At 31.6% G+C, this 26,168-nt stretch overlaps 1 protein-coding gene across 2 annotated transcripts in view; it reads left to right on the forward strand.

Moving 5' to 3' along the window:
• Positions 1-4,182: 4,182 nt before the first annotated feature.
• pds5 (cohesin associated factor B pds5) overlaps positions 4,183-26,168 on the forward strand; it is an 86,652-nt gene continuing 64,666 nt past the window's right edge. For both annotated transcript variants that reach the window (XM_014424380.3, XM_014424379.3), the window contains exons 1-7: positions 4,183-4,404; positions 9,039-9,129; positions 15,963-16,163; positions 18,962-19,146; positions 19,226-19,433; positions 19,984-20,115; positions 20,197-20,324. In XM_014424380.3, the coding sequence (XP_014279866.1) occupies positions 9,046-9,129; positions 15,963-16,163; positions 18,962-19,146; positions 19,226-19,433; positions 19,984-20,115; positions 20,197-20,324 (938 nt within the window). In that variant the 5' untranslated portion in view covers positions 4,183-4,404; positions 9,039-9,045. The remainder of the gene's footprint in view (positions 4,405-9,038; positions 9,130-15,962; positions 16,164-18,961; positions 19,147-19,225; positions 19,434-19,983; positions 20,116-20,196; positions 20,325-26,168) is intronic.

The raw sequence follows: 26,168 nt of genomic DNA on the forward strand, positions 1-26,168 counted from the left end.
TTTTATTTTAGTATGTATGAGATCATTCATCAATATTACCTATTGCCCACAACTGTGTGGCAGATTGTAATATCTATCAATAAATAAATCTATCAATTTCAAAAAAAAAACTTTTCTAAATATTGTCTTTTTCATTTTAACTTGTTTTTAACTTGTAACTAGCATTTATTTCAGGGAGCTTGTGAGTTTTTACAGTGATATGTATATTTTTATTGTAAATAGTTTTTCTTTATTCTTTTTGTTTTCTATGTTATTATATTGTATAATATTAGTTTACGAGGATTGTTCGTAAATTGGTGGGGGGGGGGGAATTTCGGTTTAAATTAGCTGTTACTTCGATGTCAGCAGGCTGAGGAGATCAGTTGATCGAATGTATATAAAGAGATGTACCGAACACAATAAACCCAGCATCTTACAGCAGTCCAAGTATGTCAGATTTTATTTTATTGCTTCTTTTTTTTAACATTTTGCTTTCACCGACATGTAACTTATATACGTATTATATTATAATTATGAAAGATAGTTGACCGTTGATGACTTGTACGAGGAGAAGATGGTTGGGGGTGCGGTCAAAATGAAACACAAATAAGTTGATGTAACTTATTTAATTGTGCCAATGTTTCGGCTAGAGTTTCTAGCCTTCATCAGGACTAAGAACAGAACATAATAACAACCATTAAGTATAGAAAATGAAAAAGAAACTATAAACAGGATGACATAAAGTGAATAATTTTACAAAATGGAATTAATAAAATGAAGTGGTGAGAAAAGCATGATCTCGACAATATACTTAATGATGTGTGATACATCAAAGTATTTTATTTTGTGGATTAATACACCATCTGGCCCCGGTAATGTGTCCAATGATATCGACTTAATAGCTTTTTTCACTACCTGGACATAAAATTTGGCATCGGGGCACATTTTTCATAAATAAGAAATAATAAGAGATTCTCTTTTTAAAGAGGCTAAAAATTTTTTTTTATGCCGTTTATCCTCAATCGACATTGCTTGGGAGTGTCGGCATTCATTATGGTTTGAAACACTTTCTTGTATTGTATTAATTATATTGTGCCAGTTCATATAGGTATTACACCTGCCGATAGCTCCTGTCTGCCTTATTCGCTCTCTGCGAATTTGATACCTTTGCATTACCTCCATCGACCATTTCATTTTTTTTCTTTTTCCTCATTTTATAAAATTTAACGGCACGGTGTTGTGGGTCAGGCAGTTCGGCGTTAATAATTTTAAGAAAATTGCCTATTGCATTGTAGAAATCCACACGGTTGAAATTATTTTCCTTCATAAGATCCTGTAAGGTAGCCAACCATTTCATTATTTCTAATTTTATATGATCTGTATCCTCCTCTATGACTTCATTATTCCTTGGATTACTATGTAAGCTCCTTAGTTTTTTGTTGTTTTTCTCCTTGGGATGCTTCTCTACTATATGGGTTCCAAGACCTCTATCGCCTTTAAACGTTATCCCGCAGATTGGACAGCCTTTATCATTTGTCTGAGTGGCAGGATCTTGTTTTCCCTTTTCTTACTGAGTCACCTTATTAATCTGAGGAAATGCAGGAAATCTTGGGAAAACATTATCAATTGATATTCAAGTAATTAATTAGGTAATATCTCTGTAAAATACTTGTTTACAAAGTAGACGCATCCTAGTAGAACCTCCAACGAAAGAACTTTAAGGGAGCCTGTTATAATCCTCGTCAAAAGAGATCTTATGAAATCTCCAGAAAATACTGACATCGAGAGACGTTCAAATATTGGATTTTTTTTTTCGGTTCATCTAGAAGATTTCTTTGAATTAGTGATATTCACAGAGGAATACATTTTTATAAACTGGTAAACAAGATAATAATTAATTATCTGGGTTTTGATTGAAATTTTATAACTTGATTAGCTCTAACTGTCTCTCAAGCAGCTTAGGTGTACTGAGCTGCTTCTTCTAGCCGACGTTAGATCGTAAGTACAACTGTGTATCGTTACAGCCAGACATATAATGTCTTTGGAAATACATCTTTGTGCTGATGATATACCAATATGTACAAACAATTGTTATATGCATGTAGCAATAATATTCAAATACCATTATTACTAATATATTATTTGTTAAAGTTAAGATTACAATCATAGTTATTCATGTCACATGTATCATGTGTTCAGTTCAGTTTAATAAAGCCTATTGTACGGTATTCCTTATATAAATTTATTAATCTGGCAGTTTATCCGCATTCCTTTTGGAATGAGTGAAGGTCGGAACCTTCCAAAGAACAATCTTAGAACTAGAGAGAAAGGAAATATGAAAAGGAGTCTACGTTTATTTAGACGACATAATGGTTTGTAGTAAGACGGAAAAGGAACATGATCAAAATATAAAGGATTCCATGAATGTTGCATCAAAACCTACCATTTTTCCTGGGAGAAATAAGGCAGGTTATATCGTCAGGTAGAGTGTGCGCTCAAATTAAACTTCAATTCGGGAAACATCAAGGGTGACTGATCAAATCTACACAGTCATTCAAAGGGTATTAATGTATCTGCTGGAACAGTCATATTTAAGCCTAAGGATCTCTTCTCAATGTTCGGTGTAATACTATTCAAGCATTCTGATCCGGGCTCAAGCTTCATGTCGGCAGTACTGAGATCTTTTCTGCTCGAATTGGGAATCTCTTCTAGCAGGACAACACCCTACATTCCACAAAGCAATCTGTAGGTGGAATTACACGTGTTTATCAGCTGGAAGACAATCGGGTTAGCCCTGAAGAATGAGGGTCTCGATTCAGCAAGATGGGAAAACATCCTAAATGAAGCACTAAACTCTCTCAGATCTCTGTTGTGCTACTTCAAACAAAAAATTCTTCAACTTTCCAGGGAGGTCATGTAATGCAGCGACAACACGCTCTTGGCTATTAAACCTCGGACTTGTCTTATTAAAGAAAACAGTGAGACAATAAAAATACGACCTCTTTGTTGAAGAAGTGGAACTTCTTTATGGAAATCCTCAACACGTTTTTTTCAGGAAGCCTTATAGGATAGAGATTACAGCATCTAACTGACTCCTGACACCTCCAGGCTCAGTCATGGAAGCACAGAAGGATGGAGATAAAGCAGTTTAATACAAAATAATTCGCTAATGGTGATTGATGTGATTACAAACAAATTGTTTTCACCCAATTGATAGATTTTTAAAATATACAATCGTACTAAAAAGAGAGTTAATGATTGATTCTGATGGTTGGGCAAATTATTTAATTGATTACAACACGGAGAATACAAACAATTGTCTTAGCAGTTCTACAACAATACTTACTGAACATAAACGCGTGTATGCAGCAAAAGTACTTGCCCAAATGCCCTTTGATCACTGTCCTAAAACCGACATCCGGCATTTCGCTTACATAGTCAGACCAACTAAAAAGTGAATATTATCGGTAGCCAGGGCAATTAACATTTTTTTAGAAACTAAACCTTTTCTGTTCTATGCGCAAGTCCCTAGAGACGGGGGGCCATTTGCGACTTCTATTACTTTGTTAATCCGACCCTGTACACATATGTTCCTATCTCTGATATTTTTCGTTTCTTCTGGTGGTTTTAGAGATATTTTACACTTGGAGGTGATTACAACGCCCATTGCCAATGCTCTGATTTTCATTGCTGTACCACTAGGGATGGATGTCTAAAGTTTATTCACAGTAAATCTTCATCAAACAAATCCACAACAAATCTTTAGCACCTACCAACTTAGTCCGAGACGTTATTATCTTGATTTACTTGTACTCACTCAGGACATGTGTTAGCTTTAATATTTCCTGGGCTTTAAGTATTTATATAATTAACATATCTCTCTTGGCTAATTTACACACTCGTTATAATTATAATTTTGATGGCGTTTTTTAAAAATTATAATAATCTACCTCTTATTAATGGAGAGAACGTGGAACTTATGCAATACATATTCCTAAAGTTATAAAATTATTTAATATATTCAAATTTTACTTTAATGGGAACAAACATTACTAATTATCTCTAATTCTAATTTGTAAGTTCCAAAATAAACGGATTTGTTCTATTATAGTGTTAGTTATACATCCTTTAACGTGTTATAATTATTATTTTTTCACCTGCTTAACAGTTGTTTATGTTTGCCTACCGTCAACACTGGTTTGCTCCCATTTGTTTCTTTCTAATACATTTTGGCGTCTTGACACTGGTTATGTTAGTTTGATATTTTATTTTTGAAGATAAGTTCGTGATTGACAGTTCGGATTTTTTTCTCTTTCCATCTTTAATGTGTGAATTTCGGGATTGGTACTTTTTAGAAATTGTTCTTTGAAGTTAAGAAGCTGTGAGATATGGAGTAGCCAACATCTCAACTAGATTCATCTCTAGGTAATTTATCTGATTTCAAGTTTATTTATTTTATTGCTCAAGCAATTTTTTCTGTGTTATATCCCCTGATTATTATAATGATGTGCTACTTAATTAACTGTGTCTAACTCAAATAATTTACCTATGATTCAGGAGAATAATAACCCAGTGGATTATTTACTTGTACAATTGGTCAGTTTAATGTGATATTATTCTAGGACTGTATAATGGCATGGTGTCTTACCTGAGTATTATTTAATTATATGTTATTGTTGTGGGTTTCACTTACATTGCTCTAACCTGTACAAAGAAGTCTGTACTAGATCTTTTTTACTATATATTAATCTTTTATAGTGCCATAAATTCTTTGATTTTGAAACAGGTGGTTAAAAATTTAATTTTTTAATATTCTCGCTGGTTGAGGTCAGAAACATAATATTGTCACTTAAGTTTTTTAATGATCATTGTCATTTGGTAATTTTCTACAACATTGAGTCTGATTCTATATGTTTACTACTTTGATTAATTATGCAGTCACTTAATCACTTACTAATCTGCTATTTCTCTCACAGTTAATTAAGTTATCACCTGTCTCATTATTTTTTTCAGATTTAAATGTAATTTGTACATTGCTTGATCTTAATAGTTTATTTATTGGTGTGTTTATTCAAAAATTGAAAAATGATGTTCAGGTAGTGAACATTGTATTGTAATTTAGATAACAATGTTTTAATTTTTTCATTTTGATTGGTTAAATGTATGAATTATTCTTAAACCTGAAACCACTTTAAGTGTATGTAATTCGAAAATCTTAATTGTTAAAAAACAACATGAATTTTGTTTTTCTAAATATGTATCAATTTTTCTCCTTCAAAAACTGACATAAACCAACCACGGTTATAATTTTTTAATTTTGAATTTGACCATTGGGACAAATAAATGTCTTCTTTTTTTTTTTTTGTAAGTAATATTTTTCCATGAATATATGTTCTGAAACTGTTTTAAATATAAAGCAAGAAATTAGTTCCTCTTGGCCTTAATATAAAGAATAGCCAATTGAACAAAGTACTAAATCACAAGATGTAATAATAAGAAGACAGAAATTAGTTTTATGGTAAAACTCTCATTTTACTTCTCCTACTTGGAGGGAAGTCTGTGTACAGGCCTCCTATACATAGAATTCGGATGGTACACCAGTCTTAATTTGTTTACTTAATGAAAGGTTATATTTTTGTTGTGGTGAGTAATTATTAATAACCTGCCATCAGACTGGTGTGTGTGTTGTTTATGGGTTCAAATAATCCTTTTTTATTGTGCAAATTCTAATATTTCATTTTAGTAAAAATGAAACTTGTTTTGTAATTTAAATCTGTGATCAACAAGTGCAGTTGAAGTAATATGATGTTCTTGTAGTTGCGATATACTGTGTTTTTTTTTTTTTAATTTTAAGGTTCTATTTGTTAATTGAATTTATTTTTCTTTACAATATCATGGTGATGAAAAATGCCCTGAATTATTTGGAAACAAGTACTGAAAGACAACTGGATAGATACATATTTCAGGATATATCAATTGATCTCTGAACATTTTTGAGAAAAATAAATGAATATTTCAACAAAAGTTTGTTGTAAATCATAGATTTTTTTGTATACAAGTCATATTAAGTGTTATTTGTTTATGATGACTAGAATAGCGGTTCCCAACATGGGGTGCCCCAAGCGAGTACCTTAAAAATATATGATTTTTACAGTGATTTTCAATTCTGAAGTAAAATCAATTCATATTGAATGACATCATCACCTTGTCTATTGTACGTTTACCACTTAAGGCCATTTAGGCTTTGGAATAAATACATAATCTAGAAATGTTCAATGTATTATTAGTAACTTCTAAGACTCCTCTTGGGTTATATAGCTATATAACATTTTTTTTATATAGCTATCCATTATTAATGGTTAACTATTAAAAATATTATACTTTTGTTTTTCAATAAATGTTCTAGCATTTAATTTGCACTATTTTTCTTCTTTCCCTACGTATTCAATTGCTTAAAGGATAATTATGCTGCAAATGTTTTATTGGCTAACCAGGGTGCTGCAAACAAATTTTTACCCAACAAGGGTGCCTCAAAGAAAAAAGTTTTAGAACTGCTGTACTGTAATTTTTTTTACAATCTGAAAATAAAGAATTAAATAAATGTATGCACCTTCTTTCTCCATATTAATCTTCCTTTTATTTTTGCAACCATTAGAAGATTAATTAATTTATATTTTTAAAAAACTCATTTAAGAATAAAATAAAAATAATTTTTTTTACAAAACTACTCATTTCAATATTGTTTAAAAAGGTACTTATTTCTTTATTTTTTTATTTAATAGTACCATTTATTGTCATATTGAGGTAATTTTAAGAAATTTCTTACAAATGTGCTAGGTGAGGAAGAGAACAGTATTTTTAAAAATTGATTACCTATTGATGGTGGGCTCTAAAAACATGATTATTTTATCGGTTTGTGGAAACCTTAGAACTCCATATTCAAGAGAATCTTAAAAGTACATTGATATCTGTAATCTACTTATTAATTAATAGTATTGTACTATATAGTAAAAACTGTTGGAATTAAATATGTCACTTTATTCAATTTTTAGTTAGTTTTCCTACTATAAAATTTACTGAAATGGAGAAAGAGGTTTTATTGCTTACCATCAATATGTTTTTTTATTTAACAAAGAAACTAAATAAAGAAAAATAGGAAAATTTGAACAGTATTTTAGTGATTTTTTTGCAAAGGTTTGTAAACCTGAAAGAGGAGTTATTAAATAAATATCAAATTGGGATAACAATGTTAACTACCATACCAATTCTGAATGGAATTATTTACCGTAAACCATATGCAGTAAAGTATGTTTTTTTTTACCTTACCTAAACATATCTTTAACAGTTGCTGTAAAGCAGCAGTTGCCAAATCTTTTGACCTCACTGACCAGTAAATTCATAATTTAAATCCTGAGGACCACTAATAGGATTTTTTAAGTGTTAAATATATTTATCTAAAAAAAATTGTGATCTAACACATAAAATGTACCTAGTTAATAAAACTAAACTATTAATTGTTACCAAATTATGAAAGCTTTATTAATAAACCATAAAAAAGTAAACAAAAACTGTAAAAACAAAACAATTACAAAATGGTTTAAGTATATCTAACTTTCAGCATTATAAATACCTAGTGTGATGGATGTTCCTGTTTACTTGAAATAAGATCATGGATCTAATATTGTTATTGCAATACAGAAAACTTAGCATTTATTTCAAGCTGAGATCGGTCCCATGTTTTGATGGCAGTGACAGATGAAAAGGCCTTTTCACCTAAATAAGTTGTGGAGAGTAGAATCAGAATTTCCATCGTCTATTCACCAAGAAAAGGGTATTCACTTTTTATGGAATAATATAAATAAATAAATCAATTGATGTACATATGCGACATACAGAAGAGTGAAATATTAGTAGAGTGCAAAACGAGACAAAACAAAACATGTTGCTAAAATAATGCACCTACAGAAGTACAACTTATTTACCATGGCATTATTCTATGAAATGGCATTATTCTACGAAGTAGAGTTTTTATAACTTTTCACATATTATTGATTTTTAATTATGTTTCAATGCATCTTAAAACATAACTAACGTGATGAGTAAGTATATTCCACATACAAATTTGTCTGTGGACCAGCGAAATTTTTACTTTTTACCATTACTTTGGCTACCTCAACTGTAAAGGATTTTTATAAAGAGTGGGTTATGTCAAACAAAGATGGCCTCTCCTTGGTTACTTGGTTTCATATTTTGGCTTTTCTAAATTTACAGGTACTTAATAATCCCTAAACTTTGCAGATTATCACAAACCAAAATTATTGTGATACAATAGTTTAGCATTCTACATAACTTTTGTTTATAGCTCATTCACTAGTGGTTCAAATTTTATTATTATTTATTATTTTATTACTCAGGTATATTTTCTAATACACCACAGTTGCATGAGAGCCATTTTACTTTTTCCTATAAACCTAACTTTTTTTTTCAAGTCTTTGTTAAAATGCCTGTTGATGTTTACTCTTGTCACCACAGTAACAGTATTGTTTCTTAACGTGTACCAAGTTTAATTTTAATATTAAAGTGTAAGTGTTAGTAAACTACCACAGAAAAGCTTAATTTTGCCTCTCTTGGAATACTTTTCAATTGGCCAAAGAGCTAAAAATGTGAATTTCTGGTGTTATTTTAAACATTTTATGGAGAGGAAACCACTAGACCCCTCTTAGTAAGCATATGTAATAATTTTTTACCGGTTCCGAAAAATGAATCTTGACACCTCCCGCCTTGGTTTGAATATTGCATTAGACTATACAAGTGGAATCTGTTCTATTTCTAAGAATGGTAATGACTGAATTTGCAAAATATTGTTTGGTTAGATGTTAACTTCAATTAAAAAACTATTGCTTTTTTTTTAATCTTCAAATGATAACATAATTATTGTATTTTCTCTATAATTTTTCTTTCTTTCTTTATTGATAATGATTATAAATAGAAACTCCTTAAGTGTGTATATATATAATTTATTTATTAATTGTAACTACTTTGTTTGTGCATTGTTGCAGCATAGAAATGCCACATGAAATTGTTTATCCTCAGGGCTGTCGTCCTGTCACTGAGGATCTTGGACCAGATGAACTCATCAGGAGATTAAAGGTGTGTGTACAAAAACATTAAAAGATTTTTATGGGTTAATGTTATTTTAATATACATAGGGTTAGTTTGTCTTAACTTTAATGAATGAAGTTCATGTTATTTATAATCTTTGGTCTTGTCTGATCTAGAATTTGTTGAAATTCCTGAATTATTGTCATGTTAAAAGAATTTAAATATATTTTTAAATTATTTTCATTATATTTGTTAATACAGCCATTTTTCTTACATTCAAATAGTATTATTATAATTGAAGTAAATGAAAAATATTTTTTTGGATATTTGGTTGTTTTATTTTATTTTAGTGATATATTCTGGTGGAGGAAAATAGTGTGTTGTTCATAGTTGTAAAAGTTTAAAAACACTTTTAAGATCAGATGTATATAATTTTTCCATATTGTAATTTGCTTACACAACCAGCTTTAGTGGAACCACAGGTTGTTACAGTTTATCGATATTTACTCACTTGTTATCATATATGCCTCAGGTTTACTAAGATATAATTTTCTGAGTTACTGGTGGTAAGGCAAACACAAAAAGATTATGGTGCATGTGAAAATCTTAGGACTGCCACCATCCAAGTCCAGGTGTTAAGTGCCTGAAGTGGCCTATCAGCCCCAATACATGGCTAGCCATTCATTCTATAAAACAGTCTATCTTTTAGTGATGGGCATCTATCCCCTTTAGACTTATTCAAAGAAAAAGGGACCTAAACGGTTTAAGTGCGAAGAAACTCCCTGATTTTTATACGTTGAGAAACAGCTTAATTTCTACATTCTGCATCTTAAAAATACTAATGAAAATTTTGAGAGGAAAGACTTTATTATCTTAAGTTTTCAGAGCTAATTTTTTACCCTTTTAGTATGGAAGACAGCACTTGAAAAGACTGCTCAAACTGTAAAATGACAAAAGGCTGATCTGTATCTTTGGTAATAGCTGTAATATTATTCCTCACTTAAATTACTTAATAAATAGGGTGACCCTAGCCCTAGAACTAAGTTGTATTTGTGGCGTCTCCTGAGGCCTCAGGTTGCCGGCAACAATGACAATTTGCCAAGAATTAGCACTCAGCATCTTGAGGTACGCATCCTGGCATCAAAATCTTTACTAACAACAATTAAGAAGGTTAGTAGCTATCCCAAAGATTGGTTCTGCTGGGAATTACCAAAGATTGTAGCTCTATTGCTCATGAAGTGGTTCAGGTCTTAGCAGAAAAAGATAACAAACTATAATTTTAAGAGACTAGGCTCAGTAGGTCTTCCAGTAAGATACTATTAAGGTGTGGAATCAATGGTGAGTAATTACTCAGAGAGGGGCCAACTTATGAAAATGCCTCCCCACTGTCTGTTTAGGCATGGAAGATCTATGGATCCTCCTTGACAACTGGATATCATAATTCCTTACTGGTCACTAGTGATAGCATGTCAAGCTCCGTAACTATAGGAAGGACAGTAATCCACCATGCCCTTATTATGGTCCTCCGGAAAATACTTGTATTCCATTGAGTGCTTGTTGAGACATTGTTTAAGTGATTAAAAATGTTGGCTATATAAACCAGTTTAATACATCAAATATTGCTTTCAAAATATTTCATAATAGAATCATTACCTTCTGTTAAAGTTATACTCCCAATTTTTTTGTAATCATTAACCCGCTTTAGTACTGTTTGTAAAAGTAATAAGCGTATTTATTTAGATTCCAAGGAGTTCCAATGTTGTATGGTTGAATGGGTTTTTGACAGGCTTTTGATCGAGTCTGGCACCTGGGACTACTTTTTAAACTGTAAATTCCTACCTCCTACATACTTTCTCACTATCCGTTCCTCTATGCTCACAGTCAATAATAACCCTTTAATTGCATCCTAAACTCTCCAATCCCAAATCACAACCCTTGAAGAATGAAGTCGAAATTGGAGGATCAAAATAAATCCCCAAAATTCCATCAAATCACCTTTATCCTTTGTGGTAAACCTACTGACTGACCTTATTTGAATAATGTTGTTCTTGCTTGGACTACATCTGGACAAATGACTAACCTAGAATCCTGACACAAGACTGAAAAAACAGGAAACTACACGTCGATTTAGAACATTACTGCACTTACTACACCAATGGTGTTTTTTTTTTTTTTTTTAATGACTCCCTTCCTGATAATTTCTGATATATGGCGGAGGGGTGGGTATCTAGAGGTGACCAATCTATTCTAACCATGGTGGGAGGTCAAGTTCTCCATTTCGTGGAGCTGTCATGAAATAGAAAAAAGTTCACCCCTCAGGCTGGATTCAAACCGGCACCGTCCGCAGTTCTAAGGTTGATAAGACCTGTACCTCAACCACCTGAGTTATGGATGGCCCTAGACAAACTGTCTAAACTTCCAATTTATTACAAAAGACTGATCTACATGACAATAATTAGGCCCATCTGAACATATGGAGTTGAGCTTTGGGGCTCTACTTTACCTAGATAGTGAGGCTCAGTGACCGGCGAGGAACGAAGGTGGTAGGTGTGGTTTGATACGTTCTCGAGTGAGTTCTGGATCACGAGAGTTGTGGCAGGGTTCAGGGGGTGGTGGAAAGGTGAAACGGTAGCCGAAAAGGAGATATTAGACAACCTTGTGCTCTTTCAGGAGTATGCCCAAGGACTACGTGGGGTTTGAACTAAACTTTAATTTATTTTCATTTTATGTTCCTCGTTTGTGTAATAGATTAAAATTAGTTAATAGTGCTAAGCATTTAAATTAAGGTTAAGTCAACCTATAAGTTTTGTTGGTTTTATTAATTGATAAGAATTCTTTTTTTTTTTTCCTTTTTTATTCTGTGTATATATATTTCTTTTATTATTAAAATTAAGTTCTGCTGTTCTTTTTGTACATACACTGCTTTCAACTTGTTAATTTACTAATGTTTTTTTCTTGTTGCTCACTTAATATCACAATAGTTCAACATGTTAGGGATCGCCCCTAGGTTTCCTGTTATCAACATGTATAGGTATTCACCAATGGTCATAGTTCAATAATTGTTTAGGTAGGGGTATAGTGGAGTCATCGTTTCGGGGTTTTCGTCATTTCCAAGAATAATATCGTGGCGCCTAAGGAGCAATTTATTCTTTATTAATTTTTTTCCCCTTTTGCGATTATATTTTTTTTACTTTAACTCACCCCCTTCTCCGCTGAGCGTGGGCAAATATAAACGTTAATTTCAAGAATTTACGGTTATAGTCTGACGCCCAACGTGGTTAATTTTTTTTTTTCCTACAGGCATAATTTTTTTCCTTCTTTCTCCCGCTGTCAAATATTTTATTTTAATTTTAGACAAAAAAATAAAATGGAAATGGATGTTTACCAATTAAGAAAAGATGAAGTAGAGTACGAACTCGCTATGAGGGGTACTGGTACTTGTATTTGGTGGGGGGAACAAATCTAGCAAGTGAGCCTAGCGGTCCTTTTTGCCAACCCCTGACGGCTACCTAGGTTGCCGCCGCGTACTAACCAAGGTGGGAGTGTCAAGATTCATTCTTCGGGACTGCCAAAAAATGAATGTTTACCTGCCATAGGTGGGAATCGAACCCACAACATTCTGAACCGAGCGTACTGGGACCTGCGCCCCAACCCGCACGGCCGTCACGTCCCTCACTATAAGGGGAATTACGGATCAAAATAAAGTGGATATTATGTGAAAGAGACTCCAAACACTCTTAACTATGGAACGAGAAGGAAAAATACCATCACCGACATGGTCCCTTATTACTGATCTTGACGTAGATTCATCAGTTTGTTCGAACAAATTACAGCAGGTTAAAACCTAGTCAGGATAGTTAGAACGCACTAATACAATATTACAGCACTTAATAAATAGAGTGTCACATCTTATGTTCACAGACGAGGAAAAATTAGAACAAATATCAAAAATTATTATGGATTACTTGGAGTTATACGACGACATGAAGGCCCAATAAGAAGAATCGAGATTGAATGAAACCGCTATAGCTCACACAGGTTCAGAAAGTAAACAAGAGAAGATAATTGTAAAAGTATGTCAAATGCCTGTTAAAGACTGGGGTAATAAAGTTTATAGGGATGGACAAGGCCTTAGTTTCACTGCTGTTTTTGAGAAAGACTCAGAATTGAAGGCTGCTCGGAATACATCAAAAAAAGAACTGTACGAGTCAGCATATGATTTATTTGGTGGGCCCACCTTGATAACAGTCAGGGCACTGAAAAGAGAAGTATCCACATGGGAACAACTGGTAGCAGAGTTCGAGATGCAGGATTATGACAATAGGCTATGGGACGAAATAAGGAAACGGACCCAAGGATCGGAGAAGTCAATAGGCGTGTACGCTGCTGCGATGAGCAATTACTTTCACTGCCTGAGTGACCTTCCTTCTGAGCAAGAAATGTTGAGAATAATAAGCTCCTGTACTACCAGGATCGTCTTGCATTACAGAATATAGGATCAGTCAAGGATCTTGTGACACTGGGTCATCGACTAGAGGAGGCTAATTGGAAGATAGAAAATCATAGACCACCAGTGGGGAAAAAAGGTCTTTTAAAACCAGACTTATCCTACCAGTCCAGTATACAATCGATTCCATCACACCAGCAAACCCAAAGACCTCAATTAAACGAAGCAGACACCGCTCAGGGGCAATCACCCCATAATATAACTTGTTGTAGTGTTATACGTTAGGTGCTCTAGCTTGGGGCACTGTACAGAGACTGTAGGGTACTGACGTGCTGGAATTGTAGGAAGAAGGGCCACACTTCAAAAGACTGTCCCGAACCAAAAAAGCGAGATCAGGGGGTCAGACATAAATGGACAAAACCCCAAAGTCCATGTGGAACTCAATAGAGTGGTTGTAGTGGTTGGAAACCACAAGAGAAACATTTCATGGAAATGCTGTCTTATTAATGACAAAAATCCCTAAGGATAATAGGCCATTCCTAACCGTTAATATTTTAGGTAAAGGCGTATTAGGACTTCTGGACTCAGGAGCGACGTCATTATTATTGGATGCTGAAACATGGTGGGTCAGTGGAACTCAGTCTTGCAGATGGGGCACAGACCACAGTTATTGGAAAAGTAACACTACCAGCCAAATTCGGGAAAAAGATGTTATTAATTGAATTCCTAATGATACCTAAACTCAACCACAAACTCTACTTGGGGATAGATTTTTGAAAGAAGATGAGGGTGATACCTAATTGGGAAAAAGGCAGCTGGGAATGTGTTGAGGTGGTAGACAAGGGAATGGCTCCATCAGACATAATGGGAAAGACATTTTTAAATGGTGAACAACGGCTGTGCCTTGAGAATCTCATTGCTAAATGAAAAATTTTTAAAACTGGAAAACTCGGGTGTATGAGTGTTGTGGAACATTACATCGATATGTAAAATTATCAAAATGTTTGGAATACTAAAAAATTTAATTTCTTGATCAATTATTTGGCGGAACACCCGTTTGAGATCTGTGGAATACTGAGTGGGTGGAAACCACTAAAGGGATTATGTTCCATAATAATAAAATAATAATTATATTTCATTTGTATAAAAATGTTGATAGTTTAGAATTTTTGGAAAAAATTTGTGGAAAGATTGGAATTTTTAGCACTTAAGGATTGAATCCCCCAGAATTCATCTTTCAAACAGTTCTGACAGACTATACTAATTTTTCCTTGAGAAAAAAAATTAAGCTCTACATTTGTACTGGCTTCATTTAGCATAGAAAGCACACCTGCCAGACAGACATCCTCACCATGTGCTTAGATTATATAAACTCAGTGAATTATTTGGCAACTTATTAATTATTTTAGGATGAAATAATAAAACATATGTTTATTGGTTTGAACTCTCAATTGGATTAATTGTTTGTTTTCCCTGTCAGTATTAGTATTTATCCAGGCGCCATGCCTCATTTCATTGCCTCAAATAAACGTTGACCCTTCATTTTGAAAGTTTATTCTGAGGAAAAATATAGGAATAGAAGAATTAAATTATGTATTAATTTTCAAATCTGATATTCATTTTCCCTAAAGAAAGTTACATACTTTGATTAAGTACTGCTCAAACAAATAGCATCTCTTAAAAATGATACTTAAGAAGTATTTTGATGAAGCTTTGAAATTAGAATGGAGGTACCCAAATTGAAATATAATTTCAAACCTAATCTGTTAAATTCATTTTGGTTGGTTTCTGAGTACTGATTTTAGCAAGTTTGTTGAGCATTAGTCTCTGATAAATAAAAAGTTTGATTATCTTTGAAAAATGTTAGTTTTCATGTTATAAACAAAAATTGAGAAAGTTCTAATATTTTGTTGTTTATTTCTCTTTTCATTGTGAACCTGGTGTGGCCAATAATTCAGATTTGGTACCCCAAAAGTATATAAAATTGTTAAGCTAAATAGCTTGGTTATATATAACATTTGTTTTGGTTTTCAACTCTCAGTTACTTACTATCTGCCTTAAACATTTGTATCATCTATGATCACATTTATAAGAAACTTTTTTTATTGCATTTTATCTCCTCAAATAAGTGAACATGAGTCATCACTTATTATTGATTCCCCCATCTCAAGAATGAAAACGAAAATAAGTGATAAAGTGACTTTAAATTTCTAAGTTTAGCTAAACTAAAAATTTCCTGAATTGAGTCCGAAAACCTCGACTTATGTTCCTTCTAATATGGTATTTGATTTTGTCAGATGATTATTGTTTAACTTAATTATTTTAAAATTTAAATATTGTATTTCTGATAATAACTATGGATTAACTTTAAAAAAATGTTAATTATACACTTATCTTTGTTTGATTGTTTTTGACTTATTATTTGTTTTTGTAGACATTGGCTCATACACTGCAGGCTATGGGTCAAGATGAGGGTATGTACCAACAATATATACCTCTAGCAATTCATCTGGCTGAAGATCATTTTTTACAGTACCCTAGCAGAGATGTACAATTATTGATAGCATGTTGTATAGCAGATGTTCTTAGGGTTTATGCTCCAGAAGCACCATACAAAGATCAGGATAAAGTGAAGGTAAGCTTCTTTTTAAGGTCGGTGGCCTCCTTTCTTGATTATACCAATTTTTGTGGACTAATTCTTTTCCGTTTATAAAACTTTCTCATTAATACCACATGTTCTTGTTAATAGTCTTTGCATTCTAGGAAGAATTATCATACACATGTATGCGTATTGTAGAAAGCCATCTGCACCTGATAAATACTATGTACTAGGTATATTTGTATTATCTATAGTTCAAATAATATGCAAGAAACATAAAATTTGAGGGTTATAAAACAAGCACAGTTTTATAACATTTTTAATTGTTTTTCTTTATATTTGTGTTGAAATTAAGATTTACTGTACTCAGATTTCCAAATATTCTTTAAATGAATTGTAAATCTACAGCTGATCTATTTTCTTTAGCCCACAGCTCTGGTTAGCAGAAATTATTTTCCTTATAATCTTAATGTCCGCACGATTGTTCTAGGTCACTTTGGGCCTAAATATATGAAGTCAGTGACCTGTTCAAATGTGTAGTCCCTGAAGGCCACTATCTTTGTGTCTAGGTGTCTTTTTTTTTTGTTTATGACCCCCTTCCCGGTCATTTCTTACATACAGGGGGTTTATCTACAAGTTACCACCCTATTCTAACCATGGTGGAGGGTCAAGCTTTCATTTTGTGTGACAGCCACAGAAATAATATCAATATAAAATAATAAAGAGATGATTTCAATGTCAGTATCAGCCAAAATTTGCGCATTAAAATTTACTATTGTCTGCCCAACCTGCATGCAGCAAATCTCTCATAGCTATCTCCAATGCAATATGCTATTCCCATTAAATTAATGAAATCATATCTTTCACATAATATTCCTATATCATTATTATCATTCCTCACAATTTTTTTACTGAAGAATTCACTATTCCCCTATTCTTTAGGAAAAAAAGCAATAGCCTAAGTGAAAGAGAAAGTGTGACTCCCTGCATGTATGTGAATGAAAGAGTTACACCAGGTTGTATTGTATTTAAATTTGAAAGATTCTGAATTTATAACTATCATTTCTCTAAATACTGACATTTAAAGTCACTACATAGAATCACTAGGTACGGTTGGTAAACATTGTTGTTCTTGCTCATCTGACTTCAACCATAGTCCCTGAACAAATTCATTAAAATCTAATATACTTATTCGTTGCATATTTTAATTTTCTTTAATTCTAGTAATAGATAAATTTTTGCTAGGAATAACATTTAATTTAGAATAATATTGAAATAATATACCCAGTATAGAAATTATATAAAAAATGGATGAAAAATTTCAATGTTTTTCCCTACAGCTCAGCTTCCACTGAGATTTTTAGTTCGTAAAATGGTCTTCTTATTGTAGTCGAAGAGCCTGTGGAAAAAAAAGTTATTTCACCCCAAATTTTTATCACTTTAATAAAAACTATATGTAGTTATTTGTCACAATTGATGACTTTCAACCATAGTTCAGAGAGGGAATAAAGTGTTGAATTGGCAACTGTTTCTAAACATTACAAGAGAAAAAAATACCATCGAAGTTACATATCATATCTTTAAAGCTATATACAACACTTAAAAACCTGATAGAAAATTATTTGGAGTAGAGTAAATTTTCTTAAATACGAACACTAATAGAACTGTTTATGTTCAATAGTCCCCAATTCACAGCTTTTCAAAAAAGAAAGGTTTTTTTTCAAATAACGAAAAATCAATATTTTTTTCAAATATCATGGAAACTACTACTCCCACGAATGACCTACTGAGGCCAATTTTGTTCTTAATTGCTCTTTTTCTTTTCTGGAATTTATTATTTGTTAGCCTTTTTACTTTAGTTTCTTTCTTTATTTATTTTACATTTGTGTGTTAATGCTTCCAACATTTCGGACAGATTGTGAGTGTGTCTATATTTACAGTGTAAAAAGGTTTTTTATTAATTAATGACAAATTTCAAGCAGAAATTGAAAAAGAAATGACAGAAAAAACGAAAGAAGACTTTAAAGGCCCTGAAGATAGACAATCCGTCCGAAACGTTGGATGCATTAACACACAAATGTAAAATAAATAAAGAAACTATAGTAAGAAGCTTAGTAACTAGTTTGCAGAAAACTCCAAAAGTAACTAAAAACTGAAATGCACATGTGTGATCAATAATCCCACTAACTCAATAGATTCAGAACCTCTACCTGAAAACACAATTAGTCATCTCCAAATTGATGAAAACTACAAAAGTAAAAATGATTCGAAATGTGCATGTGTCATTAAAAATCTGGTTCAAAAAACGGATTAAGGACCCCCAAAACACAATAAACAATACCTATATAGAAGAAAATTGCATAAGTAACAATAAATTGAAACATGCATCCTCAAAAACCTAGTAAACGATACCTATACTTAATAATTTTGTGATACTAGTAAATAATTCGTAATGCTGGATCTAATAAAATAATAATATTAGCAACTTCACAGACCTTATGAACGATGATTAAATTAGTTAAATAGTGTAATATATGCAGTTTCTGGAAATCCCACACTTCTTAAAAACATTGCCTATAGCCTGAAATTCAGCAACAAAATCATTTTAAAAATATTTTCAATTTAATTAAATATATGATGTTTTATTACTTTAGGTAAGATGTTGTGTATACTAATAGATACTTATATTAAAGATATTGTTTGTATGGTTTATATTAATAAATTATGTTTACCAGATAATAAACATAATTACTTTGGTTTTTCCTTTAATCATTTAAATAAATTAATTCACAATTATAAATTTATATGTTCAATATTTATTTTTATTTTTTCAGACCATTTTTCAATTTTTAATCAAACAACTTTCTGGTTTAAAAGACCCTAAAGATCCAGCATTTAAGAGATATTTCTACCTTTTAGAAAATCTTGCATATGTTAAGTCTTTCAATATGTGCTTTGAGTTAGAAGATTGTCAAGAAATTTTCTGTGGCCTATTTAGCCTTATGTTCAAAATAGTCAAGTAAGTAGCAAATAAATTGATTGTTAGAATTTAGCAAGTTAAGATGCTCAATATATTAATTTCCATTTGTTTTGTACAGTGATGAACATTCTGGTAAAGTGAAGAGTTTTATGCTAGATGTACTATGCCCCCTGATAACTGAGTCAGACATTGTTTCCAACGAACTCCTGAACATCATACTTATGAATGTCGTGGAACCAGCGAAGTCCCAAAGAAAAAATGCTTATCTTCTTGCTAAGGATCTTATAGTTAAGACAAGTGATACTCTTGAGCCATATATTCAAGGAGTATGTTAATTATATTAAGTGTACCATTGGTTACTATAATTACTACTTTAAACAAACTACTAATGTTTTAGGTATTATTTAATATGTTATCTGTTCATTGGCCTATAACTGGACTTCCTGCTGGAACACATAAATTAAACAAACCAGTTGTAATGCTATTGCATTAGGATTATTTAATGTATTGAGTATGGAGATACAAAACAAAACAAAAAAAATTTCATGAATTGTTATTATCCATTCATATTTACTTTAGCACATGGAACTTTGAAGGATTTGTTCATTTTTTTAAAATAAAAAAAGTATTCTATTATTTTATCTTTAAAAAAAAGTCCATTGCACATCATCCTTTTGCTTTGTATTGACACTCATTATTCTGTGATACAATAATTGTCATTGATTGTTTTATGCATTTACATAAGAATTGTTTTTTATCACGTTATATTGCATCATACTAACAAACTTTTGATATTTTTGGAATATATGGACTCAAGAGATCCTGTTGTTTTGATTTTTAAAACTTATACTTAAATATAACAAATTTTTTTTCTAGTTTTTTAACCACGTTCTTATAATGGGTAAGGAAGAAAAAGGACTAATGATCTATACCAAAGTTTATGATTTGATTTATGAATTAAATAAAATTTGTCCTAGTGTGTTACTATCTGTTCTACCACAACTTGAGGTAAGATTATGTGATTTCTGACCTCTTCTTTTTTTATATGCCATGGGGAAATTATTAAATTTTATTTATTTATTTTTTAAGGTTAAACTTAAATCATCTATTGAAGAAGAGCGGCTAGGAGCTGTTTCTCTGTTAGCAAGAATGTTCAGTGAAAAAGATAGTACCCTAGCGAAATCCCACCCACAGCTTTGGCGGGCCTTTTTGGGAAGGTAAGTGATTTTAAATGATTAGTTAGTCAACACATATTTTGATAAGTTATTTTTTATTTTTAATAAAACTAATTTCTGAACTGTCTCCCGCTTATTCTTGAAAATACAACTTGGTTTATGAACCACATAGATAGACTAGTACATGAATGATTTTTCCTAAAATGGTCATTATATATCCAATGGCTCTAGTGTAACTTACCTTATAATTTTTTTCTCATTACTTTCTTAATAACTATCAATTATTATTTTAGTTGATTACAAACCAACCAATTCTCATTTCAAAAACTCTAAAGAGGTTAGTTAAACTATCGGTACTTACTTCAATGTAATTGAGCTGACAGCATTGTGGCAAATAAATTAAGCATGTAAAGTTGTTAGGTTTAGAAACCAACCAATCTCTGAAAAATTTAATAAGTCCTGATCTGACAGATTAACATCTGAGGAGTAAACTGAAATGTAGATAAGATGGTTGCATTAAGGCTGGCTGATCTTGTGAATTAGGGTTTCAGTGGTGTTCGTTGGACATATATATGCAAACCGTGATTGGTGGCTTTGGCATCGGACCTTCAGGTTTGCGAAGCCTCTCTATTTTTATTATCAGTAACTATATATTAATCATTCAACCATATCATTTATTGTTGTCGCTTATAGCAATAAAATATATACCCACTATGACACCATAATATGATAATGTGTGTCTTCTTCGTTGTATTGATGGGGATTAAATTTAAAGTTGTTCAAAAATTTAATTTAAATTATATTTCGTTGTGATTGATACTAAAATTCATTTATTGGAGAAAATAAGACATTTGAAAAAAATAAATGTCACGATTAACATTATTTTGGTTGTGAAAATTCCTTAATAGCATTAAATGTGTGTTCTTCTTTATGAAGTTGTTGCTTTTTTATCCTTTTTTTGTCAAAAACCTGAAAAATTTACCGCATTTGCTTAAAGATTTTTTTCTTAAATTGTCTCCTGTAAAGTGAGGGGTTGAATTATATTCTGATTTAATCTTGAAAAATTTTAGTCAGACCAAGTTAAAGCTTTCAAGTCGATTCATGGTTTATTTTTGTAAGCTTTGTAGTCAGTTCATTATTCATTTTTGTTTCTCATTTTCCTGATGAGAGACTAAATACAGTTTATATTAATATCAAGTACAAACCTTTCAATTATCACAGATCTTGGGAAGAGAAAATGTAATAAAATTAGTTCAAAACAGGATGTGTGATGATTCTATAGTTCAACAAAAATGGTATATTTAAACTGAGTGTTGATAAGGAAAATGAAGTTTATATGGAATCAAAAAAGAAAAAATAGCTATAATTGGTACCTAAAATTAAGAGTTTAGAATACTAACACAGTTAGATAAATTAAGCAGTTAAAGGGTATTTTATAGTATTCAAACTTCATCACAATATTTTATGATGTATATGTTTAGTATTTCTTTTTATGATTTCTCATATTTGCTGTGAAAAACTTTTGTTGAACAACTTTAGATTTGTGTTAAGCACCCTGAAATATATACTATAAGCAACTGAAGATAATTACACCAGAACTTTCTACTTCAAACTTCCATTTGACTGGACCATATGGGATGAACAGTTTTATAATTATAGTTGTGTCCAGGAAAGTATTTTTACGCATACATAAGCCAAATTAGAGGATAAAATTAATACTAAATTAACTTTTGCAATAATCTTTAACTTCCCTTTAGCTTTGGTCAAAACAGAAGGGTAGATTTTGAATTATAGATGTGTCCAGGAAAATACATTAGCATATGCGTAAGTGGAAGCTGTGGATAAAATTGATATTGGCCCATATACTGTTTCCCAATAGTATAGGTGTGATAAAATATTATTTTTTATAAATGAATCCTGAATGATCGTTGCAACATTTTTTTTGGAAAACAAACAAATATTTGTTTACGAAGAATTGATTTACAACACTGTTTTCATGAAATATATGTGGAGTTAGATTTAACTCCTCAAAAAAGCAGTTAAAAATTAGGATTTTTCGTGCTTCTACCACCAGGGAGGGGAAGTGCTTAACAATGAGAAAACTTTAAGGCTAAACAATGTAATCAATGATATATGCCAAAGTGGTTAATTAACATTTTGTTTTATCCAAAAACTGAATTAGCCTTGATGGCATATATTTGCTAACTTGTTATCACCTTCTTTGGACAGATTAAAATGTAAATAAACTACTTTCCTGGTCCTAGAAAGGATAATCCCGATTTTTAAAAAAATGTAGGTATTTAATCTAAACTTGCATAAATTTCATATTTATAGGGTTGTAAAACAACTCTCCATTAACAAATATAGGTTTGAACAATCACTCTAAAATCTTTTCCAACCCATTTTACATTTTAGCTCTTTCTGCAAAAAGTTGTCATTATTTTTATGTGAAGTTTTCGTTAAACAGAGAAGCAACTACAAAAGCTGCCATAACAGAAAAAAATATACAATTACAAGCCCTCTAATTGATGAATAACCATATTCACAGTTTTAAATGATTTTTGGAAAAATTTGTTGATCAATTTAAAATATCTAAAACTCATTCATTTAGTTAGTCTTATTGAGACTACTAGGATTATTTTTTTTTTGTAATATGTAGATGCTGAATTCATAGTCACCCTGAGATGATCCTTAGAAACATAAAATTCTTATCCGTCATTTTGTTTCAACCACTTGTCAGCATATTAAAAAAAAAATAACTGCCTTTTCCCATTAAATTAATTATACCAATGAATCTATAGCATACATTCCATTGATTTACTAGATATGTAAGGGGGAGGGGATTAGTAAAAAATTGAACCAATAAATAAATGGTCCAGTATCATTCAGAATATTAAATTTTGACCTCTTTTGATCTTATCATATCTTCTTCCTTATCTATCTTCTGCCACCCTGCAATGTAGAGGAGTCCCCTGATCCAAGTGTCTCTTACCTGGACCAGTTTTTATCTCTGCCTCCAGTCTATGATCTTCAACTATAAAAAAACTCTAGGTGGTGATTAGGTGATGGTATTTTTTTAACTGTTAAAAGTCCCGACATTATGCTGGCAAAGAAAATAAATTGTTATAATTGAATTTAAATTTTTACCAGTGGATTCATAGTTGGTATTCTATTTTTAAAACACTTGCTCTCAAGAAGGTTGTCTTACCTTCACTACTGATAGCGATTTTTATGATAATTCACTCTAATAAAAAATCACAATTGAGCTTAATCTCTGATCTAGAAAAACAGAGTTCATTGAGCATGGGGCATTTTTTCATTCCACATATGTTGTTGAAGAGGTTATAATGGCCATAGATAGGAATTACCTCTACTAGTAACAATTCACTTAAAGATTCCTACACTGTTGAAATATGGTGAGTTTGGAATTTATATAATTGGGGTAATGGAATAAAAGTGGCCTGAACATATGGTTTAACTCATTTAAAACTATTTTTGGGAGCTCTTAATATTTTTAGCAGCCTCAGAGGATATGCCTTGGAAATACGAGGGCTGTCCAGAAAGTAACAGATTTTTTGGCCTATCATGGTGTCCAAACGTTCCTACATTTAGTACGCATCCAGCTGTTGTAGCGTGAGGACTGTGTGTTCCTCACTTTGTTCCCTGTCAGTTGTCAAAATGTGCCCTGCAATAGAAAATTCTGCCACTTGTGAAATGTGGCCTCTGATTCAGTTTTTGTTGGCTGAAACAACAGGCCAATTGAAATATACCATCAATACGGCCAATGATACCTGGGCACTCTTGGATGGTTTTGGATGGGAGGTGTTGGACCATCCACCATACAGCCCGGATTTGATGCCGAGCGATTACCACCTTTTCCCAGCAATGAAAAAATGGCTCGGTAAATAAACTACGCATTGATGCTGACACAGAACTGTATGGCGGTGTAGACCAGTGATTGAAATCTCAGGCGGCAGATTTCTACAGAGAGGGCATTAAAAAATTTGTGCCACTGTAAATAATGTCTCAATTTGAATGGCAATTATGTAGAAAAATAGCTTAAGAATGTACCTTTCAAATGTGTATAATAAACTTTGAGTCTTTCAATTTGTGAATTGTTTATTTCAAAATGTCTGTTACTTTCTGGACAGCCCTCGTATTGTATATTAAAAATATGCTGACAAAAAACTTGTTTTTGTCCAGCAGAATCTACCATTTTACTCAGTGTGTCAGTCCGGATTATTTCAATAGATTACTCGTAGAGTTACAGCTACTACATTACTCAGTTACAACCCTTCAGGTAAAAAATTTTTTTCTCTATCAAAATTTGATTTTAAGTATTGGGATCCTAAAAATGAATGAATTTCTTTTTCCTATAAATAAATGTTTTTACCTGCTTTACTGGAGGCATTTTTTTGGATTTGATATACATTTAAAATCATTTAATACAATTGCCAATATTGGTTCCTTATTCTACATAAGGAAACAAATTGATTGGTACATAATAACTTCCATTGCTATAATACGAGTACAATATTGAAATAATTGGACCATCTGACCTAGCAAGTGGAATGGAATATTTTTATGGATAAAAACAAAGTTGATATTCACTTTTCGTATCTTAAGAAAAACAAAAACATTGTAATACAAATTTTCAAAACTATCAAAAAGTAAATAATTTTTGTTTTACTTTAGAGCCATCAATTTTTTTTTCTTCCAAAGATCACATTAAGGTCCATCGATTTGTGTCAAAGATCACAAAAATTGCAATAACATATACACGACTTCACCGATATACACTACATTTAACATTGATCTAGGTCCCCTTAGACTACACAATCCAGGACCTGATTAAACAAATTAGAACTAAAGACCTTTCTAGACTAAAACTTTTCTTCCTTATAAAGGCATGAAATCTGAAATGTATTGATATGCTTTGGAAGGGTAGATTTTCAACTATCCAACAGTTGTAGTAACATTGGATTTTGATAACATTCTGAATAGTTATGAATAGAAACTAGATTTTCATGCAGTAAAAAAATGAAAAACTTACTGTAAAAAACCCAAAATGTGCAATATTGTGCATTTAAATCCCATAATGTGTAGAACTTAGAAATGAAAGTATCACATTGTTAAGATTTTTTTTAAATTAACCAAGGTATTGTGTAGTAAAGAGTATTTAAAATATTAAATTCTAGTATTAACCTCCGAACATTGGATTTCACATTTCAGAGTTATGCAATTATTTATTGGAAGATCATTGATTGACTGTGTATGATGATAAAAGGAAGTAGGTCCGGGTGCGGTAAAAAAAAAAACTCAAATAGTGATTGAACTATTTATACTGAGCCAATGTTTGGACCCATGTTGCAGGACTTCATCAGGGCTAAAAAAAAAATATACAAACATTTAAATGATTGAATGATAATGATATAAACATAAATAAAGAAGGTAAATGAAAAATAAAAAAGATGTCCAGTGAAACATAAAAATTAAATAAGAATAATAAAAGGTTATAGACAATTAATGAAAATGGAAATAATAACAGATAAAAAGAAGAAATATAAAATACAGTACAGACTAAGAGATGGAAAAAGGGGGATAAGAATAAAGGAAGATAATCAACAAGACAAAAAATGTAACTTTCATACTAGAAGTCAGTGAGAAAGTGAACTGTTGACAGGATGTTATAGAGAACTAGTGGGAATTGACAGAATACGTTACATTTGAAAATAATATTAAAGAAAACAGTATTAGAAAATTAAAGAAAATATTAAAAATAGGAAAACATTAAATGATATATCCATAATAGGGGGAAAAAATTATTTAAAAAAAAAAAAAAATCTATATACACAGATAGAATACATAAAAGATAAAAATACATAA

This window comes from Halyomorpha halys, unplaced genomic scaffold (genome assembly GCF_000696795.3).
Source record: "Halyomorpha halys isolate HHAL.00 unplaced genomic scaffold, Hhal_1.1 Scaffold468.1, whole genome shotgun sequence".
Classification (NCBI taxonomy): Eukaryota; Metazoa; Arthropoda; class Insecta; order Hemiptera; family Pentatomidae; genus Halyomorpha; species Halyomorpha halys.